This window comes from Triturus cristatus, chromosome 4_2 (assembly GCF_964204655.1).
Source record: "Triturus cristatus chromosome 4_2, aTriCri1.1, whole genome shotgun sequence".
Classification (NCBI taxonomy): domain Eukaryota; kingdom Metazoa; phylum Chordata; class Amphibia; order Caudata; family Salamandridae; genus Triturus; species Triturus cristatus.
In genome coordinates this window covers 495,778,180-495,795,844 of record NC_140586.1, presented here as the reverse complement: position 1 = coordinate 495,795,844, position 17,665 = coordinate 495,778,180, and the positions used below count along the sequence as shown (strand labels likewise).

The 17,665-nt window shown below is 41.2% G+C and overlaps 1 protein-coding gene across 1 annotated transcript in view; it reads right to left on the bottom strand.

The window, feature by feature from the left end:
* Positions 1–17,665, bottom strand: part of COL24A1 (collagen type XXIV alpha 1 chain) — an 826,732-nt gene that overhangs the window by 43,723 nt on the left and 765,344 nt on the right. The window contains exons 49-53 of the mRNA XM_085602067.1: positions 16,049–16,156; positions 15,899–15,952; positions 13,135–13,197; positions 6,942–6,995; positions 6,515–6,550 (exon numbers count right to left, since the gene is read on the bottom strand). Of these exons, the coding sequence (XP_085458193.1) occupies positions 6,515–6,550; positions 6,942–6,995; positions 13,135–13,197; positions 15,899–15,952; positions 16,049–16,156 (315 nt within the window). The remainder of the gene's footprint in view (positions 1–6,514; positions 6,551–6,941; positions 6,996–13,134; positions 13,198–15,898; positions 15,953–16,048; positions 16,157–17,665) is intronic.

The window sequence follows — 17,665 nt, the reverse complement described above, 5'->3', positions numbered from 1 at the left end:
CTCGACTTACCAAGTGGCAAACTATGGCCCCGGACCCCAGAGGGCAAACAACGGCGGAACCGGACAGTAGAGGGACCTGCCGTTGATGAAGAGGCCTGGGGGCGAGACGACTCCGGCCGGGACAGCCGTGCCGAGAGAAGCTTCATACGGCGTTCTCGCCGAGACTTCAGCTTCAGGTGTTGGCAGGCTTTGCAGTCCGTGGAGTCATTGTGCTCGCCCAGACACCACATACAAATAAGATGCGGGTTCATCGCGGATATCTGCCGCGTACAGAAATTACAAGTTTTAAAGCCCGAAGGCATCGCAGACTGTTCCTGAAGCGAAGCGTCGACAAGGAGGCCTGAAAATAGGCCAAAGGAACCGCTCACTCCGGATCCGCGTTGCACGCGGAAAAGAAGGAAACTGCCGTCAGCGCGCCGGGAGGGACTTATATGACCTCGCTGACGTCACATACGTGGATGACATCAGTCTGATGCCTGGGGATATTCTAAGTTAAGAAATCTGCGGCAAGATGTCTCTATCAGATAAGGCACTTAAAAGGGTTTTCCCTACATTGTAATTAGTTTGCTGAGCGGAGAAGGATGGGAGCTTCTGTAAGGAATCTGTGGCTAGATAGAGTCTGTACCAGATAAGGCGTTACCAAAGGTAAATAACTTGTTCATCTGATAGAGATTTCTAGCCGCAGATTCCTTACCTTAGAATAGATACCCAAGCAATACCTCCCCAGAGGTGGGACTGTGAAACCAATTAAATTAGAAAGTTCTACAGGACCGAACGGCAAAGAACCCGTCCCTACAGACCTAACAGTCCCGGCAGTAGTGCTTGGTGAACGTGTGCAGTGGCCCACGTTGCTGCCTAGCAGATGGTCAGAACAGGGACACTGCATGCTAACGCAGTGGTCGCAGCCCTGGCTCTGCTGGAGTGAGCCTGCAAGCCCTCAGGGGCTGCTTCTTGGCCAATCATAGCAGATCCTAATGCACAGGACAATCCATATCGAGATGGTCTTCTTTTGTACTACTTTCTCTTTTTTTTCATCGGACATACCCCACGAACAGTGGATCGTCCACCTGGAACGCTCTTGTGCAGTCAAGGTAGAATGACAACGCTCCTATTGGGTCCAGACAGTAGAGTCTCTCCTCATCTTAGGAGGGATGGGGTGGATCAAAATAAGTAGGCAGGGTGATGTTCTGGCCTACATGGAATAGAGTCACAACCTTTGGAAGGAAGGAGACACGTGTCCAGATAACCAGCTTGTCCGGATAGGTGGCGCACTATATACTCAATGCTGGGGAGCTAGCAAAATGCTTCCATTGGAGATTGCTTAATTCCATCTTATATGGGTAAAATATATATGAGGCAACATAATATTGTAATACTTTACCATGTATATACACATTTATGCCCTTAGATACCTAAATATAAAAAGGAAGAGTAAACTATGCACAAGCATACATTAAGTACTGTGCAGTTTACACATTCAATTTAATACCTTTGTGAATCGGCCCCTTTACGGCCACTGTATACAAGTCACACTCCGTAAAGCATCATAGAAGGTGAAGTAGCACATTTCAGAGTATAACAGATTTATATACACAACTATTGGCCTAGTATAAAAAAGGGTTTTTGAATTCATCAGAGATAATCTCTTTTATAAATGTTTTTGATCAATTAGTTTATATTTGCTAGAACTATAACCACATTTTACCCTTTGGGATAAAAATGTATAGCTAATCACAGAAATGCGTGAATCATTAGTTTATCGCATTGCTTTTAGCATTACCTTGGTCCCCTGCTCTCGAATCTTTTTGTTTAACACGTGACAGGGTTTTCCATGCTTAAAAATGACATTCCACAGCGCAGCCCTTATAGTGAACAAATATTTCTGACGATAGGCCACAGAAAATTAATTAGCATAATGTGCAATTATGCAAAAGGCAGAATGTCCCGCCAAAGCGCGCGGGATTACATTATGATCTACTTAAGCAAGTAAATCACTGCATAATACTAACAAAACAGTGTAGCAGTAATCAAAGCAGAGGCTAAACTTATTATGTTATTACGCATTTCTTAATCTGCCCATGCCGTCAGGCCTTTTGTTTGTCACAAGTCGACTGCCAAAACTCAAGCCTTGTTTTGTTGTTCTTCCTGCACTGCATGCAAATTTCCAATATTTTTACAAAAACTGTGTTTAGGTTTTATATTTCCAGTGTATGTACACTTTTGAGATTTGTATTCTCTTTTCAGGTACTTTTTTAAAACCTCCATTTATAAGATGTGACGACTGGTATATGTAAACAAGCAATGGCAAAACCAACCGGTCTGGCTTTGACTGACAGCCCTTTGGCTTTGTCAATGATTCGTTTGTTTTCTCCTGGTTTTTGCAATACTTTATTGTTGGAGAAGCTGCGGGGGCCCTCATCAATCTAATACAAACATTAGCTAAAATGCTAACTTTTGTGTTTGTTTCAGAAATCACACATTGCCATAGTAGTCCCTGCCCCTTAAGGGAGCTCCTTTGCTGGTGAAAATAATGCCGTGACCCATAGGGACTGTAGCCAATTGCCAATCCGTTGCTGCATTCTGTGTGCTGTAGTGGTCGGATGAAAATGTGAATGACACAATAACAGACCAACAGACGAAGAGAGCTGGATGAAAGCCCCACATGCAAGTATGTTGTACATATAATTTTAGCAAAACAAAAGGTCTTGGCTAATGCCAGATTTAAAACACATGTCCTGTAGGCAATATCTGTCTGCAACACTGTTTACTTTTCTTTACACCTGAATTATCTTCTTCCAAGTAAAGGTCACAGGTTAATGTTGTTCATGTGATGCTTTACCCTGTAGGCTTTTACATACTTGCCATGACTAGAAGATAATTTTGAATGGGATTAGCTTTGACCTTGAGTCCAGGACCTCAGACGATGGAGGAGACATAGACAGGTAATTATTTGAAGCAGTGTTTCGCTATTTTTTTTCTAACAAAACTAGGTGTGGTAATTTCCACCTTGAAAGATTGACTTTCTGGTCTTTAGCTTCCATTCTGGACATTTCAAATGGGTTGTGACAAATCACAACAGAAACACAAGAGGTAAAGTGTATTGTACGATATTGTTCGCGGGTGACAGTTAAAACAGTAATCATTGGCTCTCTGGTCCTCACCTGTCAGCCCCTCCTTCCCATTTGCTTCACAGAAAGGTGGACCAGTACAGATCAGTGGTCAACAATTATGCAATGAGGTAACCCAAGAAGGAAATGACTGCAGGAACTAATGATAAATAAAGGCATTCACAGTTACAATGACGTTCCAAGCTTATTTAATGCAGAAGCATCTACAGCTGCTCATGTAAAGCGCTTCAATGCCCTTGAGCTGAGTTAGCGCTTTATAGTGTATGGAAAAAAAGGTGCTTGAGATTTTGTCTTGCTCTTTGCTGTCTGCTGAAGTTTCCGCTGCCGTTCACTGATAATTGTGCCTTAAATGGTTTACTTAAAAACTTTATTTGATAATGGTATGGTTTTATTCTGCACTATCTTGGTTTTATGGGTTGATAACCATAATAAAGTATTTTATTTCATAGATTATATGACTCAAAGCCATAATGCACTGTATTCACCTACGCAAGCAGCTCCTTTTCATGCACCACCTGGTGGTGGTGTTGTGAACCACTCCTTCTGATTTGCTGGCAGGGGCGTAGCTGCAGGGGGTTGTTTGAGGCGGTACCACCCCCCCCCCGCCCCCAAAGTATTTTTTAATAAATGTTGGGTAAAGGAGCTTTCAGTCAGATAAGGTAAGGTGTCTCTCGGATTTCACTGGGGGTGGGCGGAGTTCGCGGAGTTGCACTATGTGGAGTTCTGCAGAGCTGTATAAAAACTCAGTGGAATTCCGTGGTGTTCAGCTCCACCCTAGGCCAGTTAGTCTGAGCTATCAGTGCCAGGCTGCACCTTGCCCTGCCACCCTGGGAGCTCAGCTACCAAGAGTTTTTCTTTTAAACCAGGGGTGCAGGCTCCTGCCTGCCCCCACGTCTCCCCAAAGGAGCTCCGCTCACCTCGTTTGTTCTTCATGCTTGGGAAGGAGATGCACAGCCATTTTCCCACTGGAGCTGCTCATCCCTGTCCCCGCTGCCTTCTTTCCTCCCCCCGGCTTGAGGCTTGAACCACCACTTGCGTTTTTAGCATCGCCTTCAAGCAATGATACAAGGTACCTCAGGGGAGACCTCCGTGGCAGAAGAAAGGGGAGAATGTCACACCCACCTTCCTCAATAATAGGACTCAGGTCACGCTTTGCGCATGAGTAGTGGATGTGTTAGAGTGGAGGGTAATGCGATTGGCTGGAGTTGGCAATGGGGCGGGCGAGAGTGGAAGTGGGCTCTGCAGTTTCTTTCCTTTTTGCTGAATTTCCAAAACCTCATGAACATCTGCAAACTCCAAACTTGGCTAAAACTCAGGTTTCCGTTAGATCGCTCACATCAGTTTTGCCAAGGCTGTTCACAGCATTCTAGTTTTTACTAAACAATATATTTAAGTTATTGTTTCAGTACACAAACATGTCCCAACGTCTCTGATTTACTTGTACTAAAAGGGCTGCTGCACTTTTGTGTCCTCATTGTTAAAATCGATTAATGTATCATTTTTCAAAAATACTTTCTTTCATACTTTAAAAAAAGTATTTCTGGATTCACGGTATAGCCTCCCCTTAACCTCAGGTCTGGGTTGTGCAGTAGAAATCAAGTAAAAAAGTTGAATAAAAACATGACAAATGCATGCATAAATACATTAGTACATCTTATGCGCTGTATCTGCACTTAGGATGTGAAGTGATGCATTGGGTTTCTTTGCTGTTTTTGCTGTGGTTTACTTGTGTGTGTCATCTTTCTGGTAGTCTGGTCTAGCCATGAAATTGCTCACTCATGTTATAGTTTGCAGGTGGTGTGCTAGTCACATCAGTTATTCACAACCTGGTGGGCTGAGCTGTGATCAAAATGCTTAGACATGCGTGATTATCATATCTCCCCATCCAGCACTCACTCCCTCACTGTCCTTTTTGACGTAACTCACTAACTCGGACTACACAAATTGTGATGCGTAGTTTTCCCTCAGATAAGTCTTTATTCCGAGGGCCGGAGGTAATCCTTATAGAGACACAAATGGGAGTTCACACCTTTATAGGGATAACAAATAATCCTCAAAGTTCACACTAACGCTGTTTTTTCCTGTAAAAATTAGGGGTGGGCGGCGGGGGCAAACTCCGCTAAGTGGCAGCGGCAGAATTTTTTGCCGAACTCCACACTCCCAGCAGAGCGTGGAGTTGGCAAAAACACGCAAACTCCACTGGTGGAGTGGAGTTCACTGCCCACCCCTAGATTTCACCTGGGGCTCTTAAATACTCAGACAAAAACCTACCCACACACACACACTCGTCTCTATTTTGGAGGTTGTAAAATATGGTTATTTTACAAACACTATGTTTTAAGCATCCCCTCACAATCCGCACTTCTTTCCCTTTCCTTAAGCACCGATCATACACTGCTTCTCATATAATGATTAACATGATATGCTGCGTGACTGTTGGAAAATCAGAAGACCCCACCCCCCAAGTCTTACTGACCAAGCTACGACCCTCTTTGCCGGACTTCTCTCCTCCTGCATCCCTGAAAGCCACATCGTGGACAGACAGTCGCTGCGGAAGTGGCAGCAGAGAAGAGAACCCATGACAAGCAGCGGCTGCTTTGTTTTTCTCTCAGCTTTTCTTAGATCTCCATCTGTGGCTCTAGACTGCCTGCATCCCATCCTCTCCCACATCACTGAGCCCCTTGACTGTCAACAGTGGTAGGCCAAAAGGCACGGAGAAGGAAGTGACTACGCATGTAGGTGGAAAGCTAGTTAGTAATCAACAAACCAGTCAAGGCAGGTAGACAAAAACAGCCAAGCAGGCGCTATTACTGGTGTACCAATAAAATGAATGTGTGCTGGTGTAATGTCAAAACGCAATACATCATGAATGACTCTTGCCATCAACCAATGGCTAATAAATGTGATCTTATAAAAATGTGAAAGACACTTTTAAAAGGTTGAGTGCCACTCTTTAAGATTTTATTAGCTTCAAGTGAGAAGTAAAGCTGATTCTACCCAGACCTAAAAGGTGAAAACGGTGGGAAAGATAGTGCTTATTAGGAAAGATCGATCAACCCACAGAAGGAAGGAAAGACTGAATAATTAAGGGTAAGCACTGTGTTCTATGTTTATATACATTTAAAAAATAGTACAATTAATATGGAACACAGTTCCTCTCGATTTATTTGATATTTGTTTTCTCAAAAATGCCTTTATTTCTTTACAGCAGAAAAAATATAAAAATACAATTTTACTCTAAGAAAACCATTCAATGCAAGGGCATTTATTCAAAAATTTGCCTCAAATCTAATTGAAATTCAGAGGACAACCCAGCGTATGCAAACAATATGAAGACAGTTCACACAATATAAGATATATTCAATAAAGTATCAATGGTCACTTACCAGCTCTCCTTTGGATCCCTTTTCTCCTCTGTTTCCCTGCAGAAAGAAAAATGACACTTTTCTGTGACGGCCTCATGCCAAAATGTTAAATCACTTATTATGACACGGCGTAATTGATTACATTGATATGCAATGATTTTAAACAACTACTCTTTAATAAATATGACTTGCATAAGAGACTAAGATTCGTTTTCAATATGCTGTTGCAAATTAAAAGAAACACTAATAAATGTCGTTTTCTAACTGCTCACATGCATCTGATTTTGACAATGCCAATAACACAGCTGCAGTAATTCCTACATGTATTCCTGCAGAAGCCACAACAGGTTTAAAATGAGACAAGTGCATGTCAATTTATGGTAAAGATAATTTCCCAAAGAAATATAAACAGTGCAATCTATTTATAAAGAAAATAGATTCAACTTACCAGCTTGCCCATTGGACCAATTATGCCAGCTGGACCAACTGAGCCAATATTTCCCTGAAAAAAAAAGGAAGTCATTTGATTACTGCAACACAATCATATTGCAGCTCCATTATTAAATAATGAGCCCCTATGATTTTTGCATATTAAGGGCCAAATGTATGAAGGCAATTTTGCGATCACACATGCCGAAATTCGTAGAATCAGCAGTGTCCAATGTATGACACAAAACACACCTCACAAAATAAGGAATCAAATATTTTGCGATTCCCTATTTTGCGATTGCATTGCATTTAAGGAATCGCAAATTGTGATTCCTTAAATGAAATGTAAAAAGCACTATAAAAGTGCAATTTGGCTGTAAGGAATCGCAAATTACCACCAACTTCAAGTTGATGGTAGTTTGCGATTTCTTTAAAAAATGCACTTTTTTGCATTTTTCAAAGTGCCATGTGACTCACATACATGCCCTTAGGGCATGTATGTGTGCCACATGTGCACACATGCACATTTCAGGGGTGCAACAGGGTGTCCTTTTGACACCCTGGCACCCTTGAAATTGCATTCTCAATTTGCGATTCTCTAATTGCGAATCGCAAATTGAGAATGTCTTCCCATTCATTCCTATGGGCCTCTAGGTATTCCTTAATTTGCGATTCCCAATTAAGGAATATGTAGGATTCGCAAAATTCTTTGCAAATCCTACATACATAGCGTTTTGCGATTCGTAAAAAATCGCTATTTGAGAATCGCAAAGGGACTTTTTCATACATATGGCCCTCGGTTATTTATCATTGGCTTTGACCTTAAGTAAATTTCACTTTCATTCTATTTACAGAACGTACCATTCAAAGTACAAGTTGAATAAACACTGACTAGAAATGTTTATTTTTCATATTTACTTTTTTTTTAACTTTTATTTTCAACATGGTTTAAGTATTCAGTTGTCTGAGAGGCTTATCAGTAACTTAGGGCATGATGTACCACAATCCTTGTTAGGATAAGTCACAAGCAAACCCCAAATTGACGTGTGCTCAACCCCCAGTTAGCTTGGCAGACAACAGTCAGGCTTAACTTAGAAGTAATGAGTAAAGTATTTGTGTAACACTTCAAAAAACAGTAACAGAGTGAAAACATCACACAAAAGAAACCCACACCAAGTTCGAAAAATAGAGCTTAATTTTATAAATACAACAAGACCAAAATGACAACAATCCAATCAGCAGAACCGGAGCTAAGAATTTTCTGATACTTAGCTGTAAAATTGTGCCTAAAAGCATAGAGCACCAAACATGGCTATCTGGTTGCACTGGACTGTGTCAAGTTAAAAGTTCAGGCCGACCACGATAAAGCATGGGTCAGATACAGTCCAAGATTAGTCGGCCGAAGCTGTACCTTCATAAGCTTTGTGCCAAGAGTCCTGTTCTCATTGGAGAGGGTCGCGGGGATCAATGACAGCATCGCAGACGGTTGTTGGAGTGGCGCGAAGAGCAAGCTGGATATTGCAGACGGGCGGCCTGGAGCTTCATGTTGACTGTCCCCTGCGGACTGTCGATGCTGCTGTGCAAAGAAACAGGCTGGCTCTGGCTCAATTGCGGTGTGAGCGGTGCAGTCATGCTGAATAGGCCCATTCGTGGTCGCAAAGAGCCCAAAATCTTGATTCAAAAGCCATAAGCCACACTAAGGGTCCAGGACCTGAGAGGCACAACTAGGGGGGGAGGGGCAGTAAGTCACTGCAGCTGGGTCCAGAAACAGGTGGGGAGCCTTTTATGTCTCTGAGGCTCAGATCAGGAGGCCAGCAGACTAGCCCATGGAGTAACTCTGGGGTCCTGGTTTCAAATGAAGTTGCAGGTCCACTTCTACTTCCCAAGGCAAGGGGGCAGCAGGCAGCAGGTCAGAACAGCAGGGTTGCAGTTCCTTTAGAGCAGCAGTCCAGCAGAGTAGTAGTTTTTTTAGCAGCTCAGCAGTCCTTCTTCCTGGCACAGTATCCACAGGTTCATATGTGTACTGAAGAGTTGGTGTCTGAGGTCAAGTATTTATACCCAGTTGTGGCTTTTAACTGGGGAGACACTTTTAGAGGTTCCTCTTTCAAGTCCCAAGGCATCCACCCTTCCCTGTCCTGGCTCCAGACTAACTACAGGGGGTATGCAGCCCTTTGTGTGGAGGCAGGACAAACCCTATTCAGGTGCAAGTAGAGCTGTGCCCAGCTCTTCTTTCCCATTCTGCCAGTGATGGCCACCCAGGCATTCCTAAACTCCCTATATTTTTAGAATTGCAATTTAAAAAATGATTTCACCATAAATTAGGATTTTAAATTGTGAATCCAGAGACACCAAGCATGAACTTGTTATCACATTCCATTTGGAAATTACACTTATAAAATGTAATAAGGCAACTCCAATGTTATCTTATGGGAGAGATAGTTCTTGCAGTAGTGTAAAACAAGAGTTTTTCGCTATCAGGACATGTAAAACTTGAAAGTACATGCCCAACTTTGTAAATACATTGTTCAAAGGGCTACTTAAATGGGCTGCACAATCAGAGCTGCAGGTCAATTAGTAGCATTTAATTTACAGGCCCTGGGTACATGTAATACCACTATACTAGAGACTTATTAGTAAAATAAATATGCTAATTGAGAATAAGTCAATATTAACATCTTTTATGAGCTGTTTAGAAGTGGCAAACTGAAAAGTCCTAGCGCCAGCAAAAGCGAGATCAGAAAAAATGGAGAAGGAAGGCAAAAAGGTTGGAGGGGAAGACCACCCTAATGCTGACAGGTCGAAAAGTATTCTATTGTATTATAGCATTTGTGTAGCACTTCATACCCCTTACAAGACCCTAAAGTGCTAGCTCATCGAAATGTATGTAATAGTTACATTCAATTGACATTCTAAATCAAAAACATAAGTTTATTAGGTGATTTAATACTCACAAAACTTTTACATAGTGCAAAGTTTCATTAAAAGAAAACAATAATCATACAATTGTTTTCTTAATTTTGTACAGTCTTTAACAACTTACCAACAGCCATATCCACATCTATTATAGGCACATTAAAAATAACTTTAAATCCCCTATCATCAGTACATAATATATAAACTCTACATATAAGCTTAATAAAAACAAGTCTCTGCATCATATTTCATGAATTTCATTATTAGATTAAATAATTTACCCAGCCTCTCAAACACTTTATGACAACCACAAATCTTCATTTCTGAATGCTTAATATGATAATCAGAGTTAATCTCATCATAGGAAGAAGGTGACATATTGCTGGGTCTTGTATAAAAAGCAGGCAGATTGATAAGCACAGATCGTTTTATTGCCAGATTGATTAAACAATGTTCCCTTTGTAAGAACGTACTTAACATCACTTTCATATAAAACCTGAGTAACCGATTTGTGAATGGCTTTATTAACCATAACAAAATCACCTCAAGATCATATTTCACCTGAATGTATTACAGCTCTATCCACTCTTCTGCAGCATATTTCATCTCACCTTTAAGCAGTTCCCTAAATGCAATTTCCATTAAAGATTGGTGCTGATGGCTCATTTCCTTACATAGAATTCTTACCCCAATTATTCAAGGATAGCTTGGGCATTTCTACAAATTTCATCTGGACTACTTGTATTGAAGCACATTGAGAAGTTGAAGTGCCTTCTTTAAACATTTCCTTTCAAAATTATTAACATTACATTCTAAATCCAATTGTAAAGGTGGGCACCCATATAAAGCTACCAGTCCAATCTTCTGATATAAGACTTTCTATTAGTGGTGTATGTGAGTGATCTTATTAATACTAAAATAACACACCACAAAAAAGGAGGTCAATGTTTTATTCACAACCATTTCAAGGATGGAGTTCCATTAGAAATTGCTTGCAAATAAAGTTCAAAGTTATTTGTATTGGTTAACAACCTCTAAATTATCACCCCCCAAGTTCTATCTATACATATGGTTGCCCTGTCCCAAAAATATGACTTGAGACTTTTTTACATTAATTATCAAATTATTTTTTACAGTACTGCTGCGGTTATCCAATACATACTGCTGTTGTTTAGGTGTACAGTCTAATAAAACTAAATCATCTGCATAGAGTGAAACATTTAAATGTCTGTTTATATTATATTATTTTTGTGGCGGGGGCATGCACATTTTTGAAACACAATGGGTGTTCAGCCAAAACAAAGAAAAGTGTAATGGGACCAAGAAACAGCCTTGCTTAGAGCCATTGATAATCAAGATTCGTCCTGACGGCCTACCATCTTCATTTAATGGGACATGGGTTCTATTTCTGTCATGCATGAAAAGGTTTAACCCCTTGTGTGCCACGCCCTTTCCCCGCCCTGTGCCGGCCGTTGCATTAGCAGGCGGGGTTTATGACGAGCTGGACTCGTCATGGGCACAGCGCAACCGCGGCCCATGACGAGTCCAGCTCGTCATGGGCACAGAAGGGGTTAATTCAAGGCCATTAAAGATTTACATATACCCACTTGATCTGTCTTGACCCATAAACAATCATGATCAACATTGGCAAATGCTGTCCAAAAGTCACCACAACATGCAAGCGTACGTTTTTATTATTCTAGGACTTTCATACGATGTACTGGAAAGTGAATATCTGATAAGAGGTACCTTAATACAGAACAAAATCCAATTAGCATTATGGAAAACACACTGGTTCAAAGTATTAAAGTCTAAGGTAGCCCTCCAAGAGCATGTCACAGACCTTGTCCCAACAGAGGTTACAGATAACCATAGCTGCCCCATTTTCTTTTTAGCTACCTCCCTAATGACTGTACACAGTAATTTGTTAACGTTTTCAAGCTCGATTTAATTTGCAAAGCTATTTCCATACATGTGCTAATTGCTAGATTAGTCCAATATTGGACTTGGATTTATGAGTCCAATACCTGGTGGGAATGGCCTAGAAGGTTGTGAGCATTGCTATTCTATTTCCCAGCCCAGGCCCACCTTGGAAAAGGCGAGGGATTTACTACTGTCAGGTGCTCTCCTTGATCTATTTCCTGGGTGGGAATGGAAAGGAACACACCCAAAATTGACAAAGGTACATGGGACGAGTTTTCACCACAGGGAAATAATTAGAAGAAATAGAAGTGCGGGTGCAATTGCTGTTAAGGGACACATTTTTGCATGTTTGACTGTACACTTACACATGTAGAAAGTCCTTCCCATTAGCGTGCATGAGAATTCTTAATGGTTTTCCAGGAGTGCGCCCAGAAACATGCAGCTGTTGTGACTTCTCAGTCAGAATCCTGGAAACCTTTAAGAATTCCTGAAATGTGAAAATTTACAACTAAGGTGCTCATTACGATGTCGGCACCGACTGGCTTGCGGTCGGCGGTTCTGACCGCTGGATAACGATGCGACCGAAAACTGTTCGGTTGGATTCCCATTGTTTCTTATGGGAGCTTGTGTTACACCCGACAGCCGTCCCTAACGCAAACTTCTATAGGGAAATGGGGTGTGTGTGGAAAACCCTGCACCTGTCGCAGGCACCCCATGGTGCCTGCCACACAGTGCAGGGTTTTACAGGGGGGTCCCTGGGCCACCAACCGTAGGCAGCGAGAGCTAGGGGGCCCTGCCTGAGGCCCCCAAAGTCACTTTTCGACAACCTTTCCGTGTCAGACAGGCTGGTGCGGAAAGGCTGATGAAAAGTGTAATCTCGAGGGCTGAAAAGCTGTCCATAGGGTTGTACGATGCGGTTCCGACCGTCACGAATACTCCACAAGTCAGTCGGAACCGATTCAGAATGACCACGGGGTTTACGTTCCTACTGCGAACATCGTAATTAGGTGGGCGGAATGTATACCGACCGAGTCGGTCGGAAGGGCTCTGACGCAGTGGAGCAGATTCCGACTGTTCGGAGGAGGCTTTCCGCTCGACATCGTAATGAGCCCCTAAATGTAGGTGATAACTTACAAGTGTACATTTTCACATTGTGTTAGAGAATTCGGTCCCCTGTCTGTACATGTTTTGTATCTGAGACCAACATTACAGTAGCACAACATATGTGATTTTAATGCACCCAGACAAAAATAAACTAGTAACTTGTTAGAAAGACTAAGTGAACAAACTCGAAAGGGATACTGTTCATGAAGTAATGGTTCTAATTAACCATAAATATTCGTAGCTTATTTGTAAAAATGATATAATGTACTTACAATCTGTCCAACTGGACCTTTAGGGCCTAGAATTCCAAGAACGCCGATGTCTCCATTTGGACCCTGGGAATATAAAGACACATCATTGGTATTTTGTACCTAATATTAAGTCAAATTCTACTAGTAAATTCGTGAAATATATGGAGATTGGGACAATTTTCTCTTGCAGAATGTAGCATACGTCTATTTAGGATTGTGAGTGCTTTTTATCGTTTTACATGCAACCAATTGAAGACTTGGCTTCTATGCATTTCAATATGGGCTATGATGCATAGGCAGGAGGGCACCGCCAGCCCACTTCTAATGGCTCTGGGCTTCTAATGTTATGTCATGTGCAACTGTACAAGGATTTACTGGCATTTGTATGTTTTGCTGGAAATGTTAAATATGAGATTTGGAGCGCCATTTTGATTCTGGGGTACACTTTGACTGCAATAAAAGTGGTCTGTTTACACAGTACTTGGTGGGATGTAGTACTGTTTAGAGGTGAGTCATACTGGATAGTGACCGGTAAAGTTAAAAAAGACTAGTTTATTCTTTAGTTATTATATTGGATAGTGGCTGGCTAGATTCTGTTATGGATCTGTGTTGAACATTATGTACATAGATGTCAGTGTTGGACGACATTGCAGTTTTGTTTATTCGGATGCAGTGTACTGATCCGCTTTGGGTGGGTCTAATGTTTGAAAGCATCTTTGGCCTTTTTCTGTGGATAGTGCTATGTTCATGTGAGTGTGGTAAGGTTAAGTGAACAGCTTCTGCATGTTTGATATGTAGAATGTTGAGAGGATATGCAAGTATTGGTGAGGTGGTAAATGCTTAGCAAAATTGTGTGCACAAAGGTGCTAAGATTTCTATCTTATGTGTACTTTTTGTAGAGTGTAAAATATGGGTGCACCTTTAGATGAATGTGCCATTGAGGTGGTAAATGCTTAGCCAACTGTATGGCTTGGAACAGTGTTGTCTGTAATGTTTATTGTCAACATCAGTCAAAGTATAAGCATTACTTGATATTAATGTGCTGTTGGGGTGGCAAATATTTTACCACCTAAATGGCCTGGTGCCATGTTCTGTATATCAATGTGCATAATGTGTACTCTTGGTGTAGTTCGAAGGCTGAATATTAATCCATATGATGTGTAGTTGAGGTGGCAAATGCTTAGTCAACTACATAGCTTTAAGGAGTACTATCACAATGATGCATTATAACTTTAGAGCCAGTCAGTGCTTAATTTGAGCCGCTGCTTTCCGGTGCCGAGCACCGGCACTTAATTGGTTTCCGGTGCTCAGCACCGATTTGTCAACACCATACTTAGAACAGTCTACCACATGGTGGCTCTGCTCATCTAATTTAGAGATGAGCAGAACAACGGTTGTTTATGATTACAATATACATTAAAATAGTGCTAATATCTGCCTCCCCAGCCATTCCTTTAGGTTTGGGAACCTGGAATAATCTGAACTGTCGCATTTACATGCGAGAGAGATGGTTAGTAGTTGTTTTGGCAGCGATGACAAGGGCGATGGGTAGTGCAAGCTGCAGTGGCCTCCTGGTCAGAGCCCTGGCACCTAATATTTTACAAATTAAGCACTGCAGCCAGTGAAATGACCCACCATTATTCTTTCAGTGCCAACCTTTATAGCGACCAACAGATCACTGTTTGTAAGAGTGGTATGGAAAAACACTGGATCGTGTGCGAGGATAGGATTGTGCCAGTAAGTATTGATTCAGCAAAGGTGCTCTTTAAAAAACAAAAATCTTTACTTCCATTCTGAGCTTCTAGAGAGAAGTGGTACTCTTGTATGCAAGCGGATGTTGCTCCAGGTATGGGTGAGTGATAATGGTAACTTTTGCTTAGCTCCTTTTACAGTAAGTGGAGACACCAATGAAAATCATATTATCTGAGGAAAAACCTCACGGTGTGTAGCCCCATGTATTCCTCAGTTGTGCTAGGGACTTCCCACACTATTGCAAAATCTTAGTATGATGTGTGATTAAAGGTTTTCACTATAAACCCAGGGGCATGTGATGTCCATTACAGTGCAGTGACACATTCTTAAGATTGCAGTATAAAGAGGGATAACTACACATGCTCAATGAAGAATAGTGAAGTATGTGGATATGCCATACATTATCAGATATAGCAAAAGAGCAGCAAAACATACTTAAGATGGCACCTGGTCAAAAGATATATCAAAGGAATATTCACTGTAGGAATAACCAAAAAGTACTCAGGGTGGCACGTGATCTAAAACAAATAAAATAAGTATTCACTAAAGGAAAAACAGGGTAACAATGAAGGATTGTTGGTATGTTAAGGTGAAGTACAGGAACACAGCTAAATAAAGGTGATGGGAATTAAAAGGCAGGAATCATAAGTTATCTAAGCAAATTCAGTGTCAGAAATGTTTGTGTACAGTGATAAAAAGGCTAATAGAAGCAAAGGCAGGAACAAGAAACGGGGGCTGAATTGAGGCAAGGCAATAGCGCGCTGAGAGGAGGATGGGGGGGGCAAAGCCAGGGGGCCCGAGGTCAGGAATCATATGTTTAATAATCTGATATTTATAAATGAGTAGGATATTAGATGACAGTATATTGTTAGGTCCTTTGAAAATAGGCCTTACATTTCACTGCTTACTCAAATGCCACACAGAAGGACCATTTTCACTCTGCAAACTATGTAGAGGAAACATTTCACATGTGCAATAAATGGAAATAACAAACATGTCATATTTTTAACCTAGCTGTATGATAAGTACATACCTTGGGGCCTGGAAATCCTTGAAACCCCATCAAACCTTGATCCCCAGCTTCTCCCTGCAACAGCAACAGGTTTGACAATCACTCACAGCACACTTGTAGAATGATGGTATTCACTCAGATGTCTTGTGAAAATTCCTCAAGTATACTTACAGACAAACCTTTCACACCAAGCTCACCAGGTTTACCCTGATCACCCTGTGACCCTGGGTGACCTCTTTTGCCCGCCTTTCCTCTTTGGCCCGGAAGTCCAGGTTCACCCTGTTGGTACAAAGACATCCATCATGATCAATGCTAAAAATAATAGACGCCGAAGCCATGATTTCTTAAGCAAGCTCCAAAAAACACTGAATAGGAAAACTTTATCCACCCTAGAACTCAACCAAAATCAGAAAATATTACCATAACAATTAAAATTTAGTAATTTGTTGCTTCAAGTACATAAACCAGAAAAGTACAAAACAGAGTAACGCAATATCCTGGAGTGAGTTGTCTTTAGCAACTTTGCATTCACTGTATTGAACAGGTATGCATTTATTTATTTAAAACACAGCTTAGGGTAATAGTGTCAGTTTCAATGAAGGTGTTCTACCTTTTTCAGGACTATGTGGGACAAATTTCTACCTCGGGGAGATTGCTGGTTGGTCACCGAGAGCGCATGGCGTACAAGCAAAGGTGACCTATTTAACAAGACCTGGAGGGAACATTAAAAAAGATGACAGGAAATCTAACCATCAGTGTGGATTTCTCAGCAGGCGAAGTGTGAAACTTTGGGTGTTTTAAAGCAGCATTTCTCACCACCAAGTGAAATTTCAGACGTAAACCTTTGTATTCCCACAGTTTCTGCATATCATCTGAACTCTTAGGACAGTTCATTTACTGCTTGAGGTGTTCTGAAGGTATACAGTATCATATGTGTCTCACTTAGAAGTGTTACAAATGATTCTGCAGTAAGTACCAGAAATTCTTTTAATTAACCATAAATTGGAGAAATCATTCAGAATGCACATTGTAACAAGGTGCCTATGTGCCAAGGGCCCTTGCCATCTGGGCTCTAAGGGGGAATTGGTTGAGAATATATTTCTTGTTACTACTATGGTCCTCCTTACCAGTGGCCAGGATTTCGGTGCAATAATTATCATACAACATAAAACCCTACACCGAGGAGTTCTCACTTTATTGTCTGTGTTAATTATCACCTATTACGAGTTGTGTCCTTACAATGAGGCATAATGTGAATTTTGATGCTTATTCTACAAAAACCCGAGTACAGGTATTTAGCAGGCAATTTTTCTGTGATTAATATAGTCAGAATTGATGTGCTGAAATTTATTTGTGGAATGCATTTTATCACCCGATAATTACCAAGTGCCATAAAACCAGCAAAACCCATAATTCTGAAATGTGCGGTCACTGGCGTGAGCGCATATATCAAAATGTATTGGGGCACTCGTAATGATGTTCTACAATATTTTTGCAGAAACATTTTATGATACACGAGATTTGGCTTCTATCCACAACTTTTCTAATTTTTATTCATCTTACATTTTTTTGTGACCTGAGAGAGCAAAGAAAGGTAAAGGTGAGACCCTGAGGTAAAAAGAGTTGACTCACACCAACCAAGCAACAAACTCCACCACTGTGAAGAAGCAGAAGCGGACAGTATTTGACAGAGAAATTAAAAGAAAGGAGAAAAGGAATATGGTGCTCTCACAAAAGATATACAAGTTAATAAGAGAGGTATAATGGAGCAAGAAGAAAGGTTCTAGC